At 52.1% G+C, this 10,739-nt stretch overlaps 1 protein-coding gene across 1 annotated transcript; it reads right to left on the minus strand.

Annotated features, from left to right (window-relative positions):
* Positions 1 to 1,625: 1,625 nt before the first annotated feature.
* LOC102734290 (succinate-semialdehyde dehydrogenase, mitochondrial) lies at positions 1,626 to 10,367 on the minus strand. The gene is made up of 4 exons (XM_081811125.1): positions 7,807 to 10,367; positions 6,830 to 7,000; positions 5,275 to 5,391; positions 1,626 to 1,799 (listed from the first exon to the last, which is right to left on the minus strand). Exons 1-4 carry the CDS (start codon positions 7,936 to 7,938, stop codon positions 1,641 to 1,643), a joined length of 579 nt encoding a protein of 192 aa, XP_081667251.1. The 5' UTR covers positions 7,939 to 10,367; the 3' UTR covers positions 1,626 to 1,640.
* Positions 10,368 to 10,739: the final 372 nt, after the last annotated feature.

A 10,739-nucleotide genomic window follows, 5' to 3' on the forward strand; every position in this document is an offset into this window, starting at 1 on the left:
CTCTGACCCTCCCCCCTCTCATGTGCTCTCTCTCTCTCTCTCATTCTCTGTCAAATAAATAAAATCTTTATAAAAAATAATAAATAAATAAAGTTTCATTGGGCGCCTGGGTGGCTCAGTCGGTTAAGCGACTGCCTTCGGCTCAGGTCATGATCCTGGAGTCCCGGGATCGAGTCCCGCATCGGGCTCCCTGCTCGGCGGGGAGTCTGCTTCTCCCTCTGATCCTCCCCCCTCTCATGCTCTCTCTATCTCATTCTCTCTCTCAAATAAATAAATAAAATCTTTAAAAAAAAAAGAACATATATTTGTATACGATAAAGACACAGGAGGAAGGCTACAAGAAATTCAAAGTAGTTACACGGACAGAAGGGAGGGAGTCAGGGGCAGGCGAGAGCCTTCTGAACATAAGCATGTTTACACTGCCTTGCTTCTTGCACCATGTAGTGTACTACCTATTAAAAATTACATGGTAATAGGCTTAATCATAACATAGGGAAGATAATAAAATCACCCAGAATCCCACACCCTTAGCTTACCACTGATAAAATTTTAAAGTATATTGATCCGGAATTTGGCCACATACACAGGTTCATATAGATGCACTTCTTTTTTTTTTTTTTTAAGAAAACAGAATGGTAGGGGGTGCCTGAGTGGCTCAGTCATTAAGCATCTGCCTTCGGCTCAGGTCATGATCTCAGGGTCCTGGGATCGAGCCCCGCATCGGGCTCCCTGCTCGGCGGGAAGCCTGCTTCTCCCTCTCCCTCTCCCACTCCCCCTGCTTGTGTTCCCTCTCTCGCTGTGTCTCTCTCTGTCAAATAAATAAATAAAATCTTTAAAAAAAAAAAAAAGAAAAGAAAACAGAATGGTAGATTTATACAGTTCTGTAATCTGCTCTATCTTCCCAATTAACCACATATCTGGAACACCTTAACATGTTCATAACACCTTATACCTTCTTCCTCCAGGGTAACACTATACCGTGAAGATTCTCTCATGGTAGCACACGCATTTCTAGAACATTCCTTTAGATGCCGGCCTAAAGTTCCATTGCATGGCTGCTCCATAAACTTATTTATTCAGCCCCCATCTGTGGGAAATTTAGGCTTCCAATCCCTTGCTATTCAAAATAACGCTGCAATTATTCTCTCAGTATAAATTTGTAGAAATAGAATTGCTAACTCAATGCACAATTATAAAGCTTTTTAAGGAAACAAAAAGACCTTTCTGTTTCTGTAAGTACCTTTATACTGAATACAATTTTGGTTCAGTTCTAAGACGTCCATTTCAACATCAGTTGTATGTTTCTGGAACCTTTAATTCTAGATTATGAAAGAAACGTGCATTCCAGAACTGAGGACATAAAACGGAGAGCCTTCAGCCACTTTACATGCAACTAATAATGGGAACTCTGGTCACCCCAATGCCTCAGTATTGTCCGAGAGGACCTCTGTCATGTCACGGTAAGTAAGGGACACCATCCAAAATGTCTCTGGATGGTGATCAGACATTACTTTATCCCACAGACCTCTTAACCCTCCACTGCAGATCTCCCTAAGAAGGGTGCTAAAGATGAACTAGTATTTTCCTACTCTCTCTAGAGAGAGAAAATATTAGAATGACATCTGTTTTCTTTGAGACTCCTATAGGTCACGTACCTTTCCGGTCGCTGTCGAGCCAGTAAAGGAAATTTTGGACACGAGAGGATCAGTACAAAGCGCTTCCCCTACTTCCTTCGCCTTCTTTCTAGAGCAGGGAATAACATTGTACACACCTGGCGGAATTCCAGCCTGGTTTGCAAGCTATAAAGAGAAACAGCAAACAGGGGGCAGCAAATGATCAAACTGGAAAAACAGAAAAAGAGAAATAGAGGTTTTAATCCAAAACATAATGGGGGAAAAAAAAACAACTAAGCTGGCTTTGGGGACAGAATAAGAATATGTTTGGAACTGAAATAAGATCCTTATTCATGCTGAAGTGATTTTAAATGTGTTGTCACACATTTAAATATTTTATAGCATGGTTTTAATGCCACTTTCTTGTTTAAATTTATTTTAATTAATTTTTAATGCTACTTTGTTTAAAAAAATAACAAAACAAAACAAAAAACCCTTGGGATTTCTTTCCCGAGAAAAATCCAGGGAGAGTTCTGGAAGTTTTGGTTTCACCTGTAGAAGAAGCAAAGGGAGAGGGTGCAGGGGAGCACTCCCGGGGCACCTCCTGTGTGGGGGGCAGTGGCAGGCCGTCCCGTGGGGGAGCCCCCCAGGGCAGTGGTGAGGAACGGGAGGCCTCGCGGGGGGCTGGTGCCCACGCCGCGTGCCAGGGAGGACGGGGCCAGCACGCTGACCCGCCGCGGCCCTCTTTGGATCAGGCACGTCTGGAATCACGGTAACTTCTGAATGTCACTGACTGTGACCCCTGCGCAAATCCGCCTCGGGTTCTGGGAAGACGGCGGGAAGCGCGGAGTGTGGCACTCTCTCCGAGTCCCCTCCTAAACGCAGAGAGGGCAATCACAGAGCCAAACCACAGCATCCGAGGCCGCACTTCCAAGACCGGGATGTAGTGCGAGCCCAGGACAGTCCTTTCTCAGCGCGCCGCGGGGCTGACCTAAGGTCTGACCGCCTGGGCACCTGCTTCAAAGACGCTGACCTCGGGCAAAGGCCCGGCCGGCCAGACCACCGAGATAAGCAGCCAGGCAGCCCTCCCGCGGGAAGTTTCGCAACAGGGAGGGTTTGGCAACCTGCTTTTTCGCCTGACCCGTGGGTGCGGAGCCAGGGACAGCGGGGAGCGTCAGCACCTGCGGGAGGAGCCGCAGAAGGAAGCTGTCTATGGCCGCCGCCGGAGAACAGCCCACCGCTGCTCCCGGGAGGGCACTGGGGCTGCCCGATGCAAGAGCAGGTGATAAAGGAGGGGCAGGCTCGGGTCAAGCGGGAAAGGGAATGGAGCCCGGAAATCTCAGGGCGGGAAAACAAAGGACACCCGTGAATTAGAGAATCGGGCCTCCTGCTAGAAGCTTAGGGAAACCAACTTCGTATAAAAATGAAGTAAACGCTCAGAAAAATACCCAAATCAAATCCCATACAACATTATTAGAAGAAAATAAGAAACTAAAGAGCAGAAAGCATCCTCGTGGACAACAAAAGCACTCCCAGAAGACATGCCCACAAAACAGATCAAAGCGGTAACTTACAACGAAGGAAAAAAAGAAGTATCAAGATACAAAAGAACAACATGAATCAGAGAAATTCTGGAAATGAGGTAAGGGAACACAGGGAAGAATTAGAAATACAAGGAAAAACTAGGTTCAGAAATGAAAAGCAGGGAGCTCCACGTTCGGTATAGAGATGCCTTAAAAATGAAATCCTTAAAAAAAAAAAAAAAAGAAAGAAAAGAAAAGAAATGAGCAGCACTGACCAGCAGCCCTGCCAACGTCATGACAAGAGACAGCTGGCCGTATGCATCTCCCGATAAAAGGACACGAGGAGGCCGAACCGACATCTGACGAAGTCTGGATGAGGTTCATAGAGGTTTTTTTTTTTTAAAGATTTTTATTTATTTGACAGAGAGAGATACAGCGAGAGAGGGAACACAAGCAGGGGGAGTGGAGAGGGAGAAGCAGGCCTCCTGCCGAGCAGGGAGCCCGATGTGGGACTCGATCCCGGGACCCTGAGATCATGACCTGAGCCGAAGGCAGACGCTTAACGACTGAGCCACCCAGGCGCCCCTTCATAGAGGTTTTTAAAACACGTGGTCCTGAGCCTTTCCGATCAACACAGATGTGTGTTTCCAAATAAATTTTGTAAGCAGGAGGGGTCTGCTGGTCATAGATCAGTGCGGGCTCTGAACACCGTCACTTGCAGGAAGCACACCGCTAACTCTGCACGCCTGAGGAGTCTAGTAGTAAGTTCACTTACACACATCGTGCAGATTTAAGAATCATTTCAAGGCAAACCGTAACAGCTCATCTAAAAGAAGCCTTCCATTCGGTTAACGTTTCCATAGGACTAAAATGTCCAATCTGCCTCTGAAATAAGATGCTGTTGGGGGAAGTGCCCTGAGGGTCTGGAGCCACACCCGGTCCCTGAGAGCTCCGAACAGCAAACGTGGCAACTGTTGCTGCCTTCTAGAAGCTTCTCCAGCCGACCACAGGGCCAAAGACAGCAGCGCAGGGACCCAAAGGAGGAGGACTCTCGGCCCAGGAAGGATGCAGATGACGAGGCCAGAAACAGGCCCCCACACTCAGTGTGGCTCTCACGGCTCGGAAGCCCTCCCTACCCCGAACATTTCCTGAGGGCCTCCCGGGCCCAGGCACCGTAGAAGGTTCTGGCATTCAGCAGTGAACGAAACAGAGGCGAGTCCCCGTCTCCGCGGACCTGACGTGCTCGTGTCCGTGAGATAGCCAGCATGTCAGGTGGCTCGGAGCTACGGGAAGAAGAACAAAGCAGAGAAAGGATTGGGAGCACGGGAGTCCGAGGCTGTGATTTTCCAAAAGGGGGCCAGCAGAGCCTCCCTGTAAAGGTGGCATCTGGGGAGGAACTTTCCGGAAGAAGAAAAGGCAGGTGTAGAGCTGGGTCGGGGGGAGCCTGGTGTGGTCTGAGGAGCGGAAGGGGCCAGAGTGGCCAGAGCTGAGGGGTACGGAGTTTTGGAGTGACAGGTAAGGTAAGGGCAGAGGGGGGATTGGGGCTTGGGGGGTGGCATCTCACAGGGCCTTGGAGACCACTGTAGGAAGTCTGGGCTTCACTCTGGGGGACTTGAGAAGCCATTGGATGGTTTTAAACAGGAGAATGGCGAGACCTGACTGAATGCTGACTGAACTGGAGAAGGCAGAGGTAAAGAAGAGGTTCCCTAAAATGTGAGAAATGCCCACATTTTAGTCGTGGGCCTGCTTACTTAATAAAAGTGACGGACAGGTACTATTTGTAGGGCAGCCTAAAATACACATTGTCTACAGATGTCAGGAAGTCCCCCATCCATTGTTTTTTTCCTAAAACATCTGACTTAAGGGCACCTGGGGGGCTCAGTCGGTTGGACATCCGCTCTTGATCTCACGGTCGTGAGTTCAAGCCCCGCGTTGGGCTCCACGCTGGGTGTGGAGCCCACTTAAAAAAATAAAATCAAATATCTGACTTAAAATAATTGCTAGGAAATTAAAACACAACCCATCCAGCATGAGATGCAGCCAAAGAAGGAGGCTGCGAATCAGCTTCTTTCTGCCCTGGATAAATAATCCCAGCTTGGACTTTGTGAGCTATGCACAAACATGGGGGAGAGGCTCACCTCGGCCAGGGCCAGGGCAGAGAAGGGCGTGTGTTCGGCGGGTTTCACCACCACGGTGCAGCCGGCTGCCAGGGCGGCCCCCACCTTCCGGGTGATCATGGCACTGGGGAAATTCCACTGGGGTCAGGAGAGCAGAGAAAGTATGAGACAGGATGGACTGCCCCATAGTTCAAAACCAGGCAGGTCAGGAAGTCAGTCAACAATTCCATTGCTCCAACGGACTCTCACAGCGGTTCTCTGGCTGCTGCTCAGGTGAGCTCTCAGGACACCTGACACCTGGGTGTCAACTCAGGGACTCTGGAGGCATAGGAAACCTTTCCAGAATTTGAAACAGTACAAGATTATCTACACCAGGAGTTGGCAACCTTTTTCTGTAAAGGGCCAGATGGTCAATATTTAGGCTCTGTGGGATGTACAGTTTCTGCCCCAACGACTCCGTGCTTCTGATGTGGAGGCAGGCACAGCCAGTGTGTGCAGGATTGGGCATGGCTGGGTCCCAATAAAACTTTATTTATAAATACAGGCAGCAGGCTGGATTAGGCCTGAAAGCCGTAGTTTCACTGACCCTCTGGGAGAAAATACCAGCCAAGGTAATTTTGAAAATGGCAGATGATTTATGACCTCCTTCTCTCTATTTATGGATAGATATTTGTACTTATCACCGTATCTATATTAACAGCATTTTTTTTTTATTTTGACAAATCCTCGTCCAGTGCTCATTCTGTGCTAGGAAGCACTTCTAAATGATAATTAATGAAATCCTCACCCCAACCCGCTGCGGTATTACTATACCGGGGAATAACGAGGACATTACTCTGGGGAAACCGGGAGAAGCTAAGTACCTCGCCCAGGCTCACGCAGCTGGGGAACAGTGAGCTCTGAGGCACACCTGGTCCGGCTGGGCTAAGGGGGTGTCTGACACATCAGCAGTCTTGACGCCAGCGGCCACCCTCGAGGAGTAGACGGGGGACGTCGTGGACGGCAGCCACACGAGGCTGGTCACCAGGAGAGCGCGGGGCGCCCCTCAGGGGCCGCATCCCCACCCAGGCAGACGCAGTACTGTATCTGGAGACCTTCTCACCTGCAGAACCCGGCCCAGTGCCCGCTGGTCAGCACGCTAATACTGGGCTGTGGATGATAATCGTAAACTGAGCATAAAATTTTCCCCACGCCATGACTTTGTGACATTGGTCATTGTGACATTAAATGTGTCATAGCTTAAGTCTTAGGAAAAAAAAAAGATCTTTTCCGACGTGCTAGGCCCGGCCTAGAAGAAAAGCCCCGGGTCCTGCTGTGGGTCGTCCGCCTCTGCAGGAGTTACCCAACAGGCATTCCCACTCACCGCCCCGCACCTGGGTGTCACAGAGGGACCAGCACACACCCCTCCGCGGGACAGGGTGACGGACGGAGCCGGCGGGGCGGGGGATGGGGGGGTGGGGGGGGCCACACCTCCTCACAAGGGAGGAGGCCGTGTCATCCCAGTCCCGCCCCATCTCCTACCCCGGGACCTCGCCCGTCCTGCCCATCCCCGTCCCCGTCCTGCTGGACCTCGTACCGGGGTGATGACTGCCGCCACCCCAACGGGCTGCTTGAGGACCAGGGCCCGCCTGTCTCTTGCGGGGGTGTGGATGACGTCTCCGTAGATGCGGCGGGCTTCCTCTGAGAACCACTCCAGGAAAAGGGCTGCATAGACCACCTCCCCCTGCGCCTCCTTCAGTGGCTTCCCCTGGATCAGAAAAGGACACATTCGCCGCGTCTCACGACAAAGGCATGACTCTGCCAGGTGGCACGCAGAGCAGACACTCTCCCGTTACCAAACCCCCGGGACCGATGGGAAATGCGCGACCCCAGCGGGCGTCCGAGAAGGCGAATGACAGGCGGAGACAGGAAGCCAGGCCACAATCCGTCTGCACCCCGGCAGCTAGAAGGGCGACTTCGCACTTGTTTCTCCTCGGACGCCTGCAGGGTGTTGGGACCCTGCTGTGAAGCCATGATTACAGCTATGGAGAAACTTCTGGCACGTTTTTAAACACACACACGCAGCGTGAAGAAAGTCAACCACACCAATCAGAGAGAAAAAATGTGGAATGGTGGCAAAGCATTATTCACAAAATTCCACTCAAAATCTATTTCTCCAGGATTATTATTATTACTGTCCCCCCGTTCCCCGCCCACCTCCCCTCTGGCAACCACCAGGCTGTTCTCTGTATGTAAGAGTCTGTCTCTTTGTCTTTTTTTTTCTTTGTTTCTTAAATCCCACGTATGAGTGAAATCTTACGGTATCTGTCTTCCTCAGAATGACTTATTTCAGTTAGTGTAACAGGCTCCAGCTCCGTCTATGTTTCTCGTATATCATTCAAGGGTAGAACATACAAACTGTTCTAGCAAATGTGAGGCCTGACACAATAATTACGGCATAGCTGATCACTAGGCAAGGACTTCCCATTTTCTTTAGCTGCAGGCTTGCCCGGGCTTGAGCCTGAGCATTCCAGGACAGCTTCTTAGGGGAGCAAGTTAGGGCCCTGAACTTACACTTTCAGCTGTAATTATCTTGGCAAGGTCATCCTTATTTTGTATCATTAGGTCGTACCATTTCCGAAGTAATGAACTCCTCTCCTGGGAAGGAAAGAAAAAGAGCAACAGAAATACAAAATAACCCTCCATGTCCTCAAACGGTTGCTGTGTGGTCTCACGCTCGGGGAGACACACACTGACCTGTCTTCTTCTTTTTTAAAATGATGCGTAAGTGACGTGTATATAACACAATGTTCGTGTCAGGTGTGCAGACCTTTCTTTGATAAGCAATAAGGAAAATTCCATTTCAAGCTGCATCTAAGGGTTGTATTGAGTCATAAGCTGTAAAAGAGAAAAAGACTTGGGTCGAACGGCACAAAGACGAGTAACTTCACCACACACAGCTCTGGTTCCGTGCTCGCCCTGTGCAGGAGCAGGGAGGAATCTGATGACTCCAGGCCAGTGCTTATTCTGGGGGAGAGACAAAAGACTACGCTCTAGGGGGCGTGGCCTGGAGAAAGAAATCAAAGATCTGAGCCCAGGGCCTGCGGGACACAGAGTCCATGCTTCGCCTGAGAGAGGTTGCGAGGACACGGAACGGCGTGAGAACTGTAGGAATGCAAAGGAGATTCGGCTTGCTGGCGGAGAACACACATCCAGGCCGAACACCGGAAGCCAGGGGAGGCAACGGGCCACCCTCAGGATGCACGGCCCGTGTCGGGGGTTAATGGTGTGTGCCCCAAACAGAAGTGCTGCTGTTCCAGCCCTCAGTACCTCAGACAGTGACAGACAGGGTCTTTACAGATGTGACCGAGGCAAGCAAGTTACAGTGACGTTCAATTTTTAATAAATTCAAAGTTAAAACTTTTGAAAAGTTTTGTTAATCTAAACTTAGGGTGTGCCCTACTCCAACATAAAAGGGGGCTCCTTGTAAAAAGGGGGACTTTGGACACAGAAACAGGAATGCACAGAGGGAAGATGATATGGGGGGACACAGGGAAAAGACAGCCGCCTGCAAGTCAAGGACAGAGGTCTGGGGCAGATCCGTCCCTCAGAGCCCTCGGAAGGAACCAGCCCTTGACTTGGGATTTCGAGCCTGCAGAGCTGGGACAGTATGTTTCTGTTGTTTAAACCATCAGGTTTGTGGTACTTCATGATGGCAGCCCCCGGAAACCACTGCGGTCTTTGTGAGGAGCTGTGAGAGCGTGCCGGTCTCCAGCAGGGAGGCTCGCGTCCCACCTGAGCAGGGATGCGTGGTGGGTGGCGGCCTCGGAGCCCAGCTCAGCCACGCTCCTCGTCCGTACCCTGCATCAAGTCTCTGCCTCAGAGAGCCACTGAAAGCACTAGATAAAGCACCTGCAACGCGCCCAGAACAGCCCTCAGAGACGGCCTCGTCCTAATCCCTGGAACCTGCGAATCTGTTCCCTCACAGGGCAAAGGGATTTTGCAGATGTGATCGCGTAAAGGATCCCGAGGTGAGGAGGGCATCCAGGTGGGCCCAAGGGAACCACAAGGCTCACTTAAGAGGGAAGCAGGACGGTCCGAGGCACACAAGGTGGTGGTACCAGAAGCGGAGGCTGGAGTGAGGTGGGGGTCGCCTCCAGACGCTGGGAAGGAAGCCCCAAGCGGTTCCTGAAGGAACACAGCCCTGCCAACACACGTGGGACTTCTGACCGCCAGAACAGTGAGAGAATAGATCTGGGTTGTCGTGTTGATTTGCCTTAATTTGTTAAAGCCACCATTGGTGACTAATGCGTTAGCTCACAGAGCCGTAAGTATCCGGCTCCCGTTTCCCCTGAGATCCTGCAGGAGCTCGCGAGCTGGGAAACAGGAGGTCCTAAAACCCGTGAGAAGAAGGACGTGAGGCAATGCAAACAATGTCACCGGGAAGGGCCAACCAAGGCGCATGGACCGAGCCACCGTTCAGAGCGGGGAGGAGAGCGGAGCCCAACGGCAGAAGCATCAGGTGAGCTAGACCTCGAGGATGGGGGTGGGCAGGGCGGACAGACAGGCCTGGGGGCAAGAGGGGTGGGTCAGGGCTGCCTTATACCGGAGCCGCACCACAGCCCACCCCTCCTCCCTGCAGAGGCGGACCTGCCTTCCTTGGGACCGCCGAGCACCACTTCCTCAGCAAGACGCTCCACAAGCCTTGCAAGAAGGAAGGTTCTCTGAGAAGACTCCAGCTCCTGCAGGACGAGCGGACGCCGCCACATTCACGCTCCAGGGGCATGGATGTCAGGTGGGTGACGTGACCACAAGCTGACGGCAGCCGTGAGCGGTCCCGGCACCGGCCCTGGGGCTCCGAACAACCAGTCTCGAAGCCGAGTCTGGGCCGGAAGAGCTTCCCGGACGCCTGTAACACCCCCGGTCTCTCCTCCCCTACCGCGTCTCAGCTGGTGGTTAGAGGTTACTCCTTCCTTCCCGGTGCTCTGGCTGGAAGCCTGGGGTCCTGGCTGACCCCTCTTTTGCTCGCACCCCAACATCACCAGGGCCTCCAGCTGACGCTCTGGTCACAACAGATCCTTCTGCAGAGCGCCCTGGTTCAAGCCGCCGTCCCCTCTCGCCTCAATCTCCGCCAACAGACCCCTAACAGGCCTCTGCCCCCACCGTGCCCCTCCTTCCACCTGTTCTCCACGCTGGGGCCAGAGTACCCTTTCCCACCGCAAACCTGGTCACAGCTCTGCTCGAAGCCCTGGAGTGGTGCCACGCCTCCCTCAAGGTAAAACCCCAGTCCTTAGGATGGCTGCACACCCCACTGGATCCAGCCCCTCCGCCCCCTGTTACTACGGCCCTCAGAGCTGCCCCTGCCTCTGGGCTGTTCTACAAACGGGTCAGGCATGCCCCTGACTCAGGAATTCTGCTCCAGCCGAGTTCCCGTCCCTCCTTCAATCTTTGCAGCCCCGGTCCTCAGTGAGGCTACTCTGATGTGTGGGCAGAATTGGGCCCACTCC

This window comes from Leptonychotes weddellii, unplaced genomic scaffold, assembly GCF_054177405.1.
Source record: "Leptonychotes weddellii isolate Sample4059 unplaced genomic scaffold, ASM5417740v2 HiC_scaffold_5725, whole genome shotgun sequence".
Lineage (NCBI taxonomy): Eukaryota > Metazoa > Chordata > Mammalia > Carnivora > Phocidae > Leptonychotes > Leptonychotes weddellii.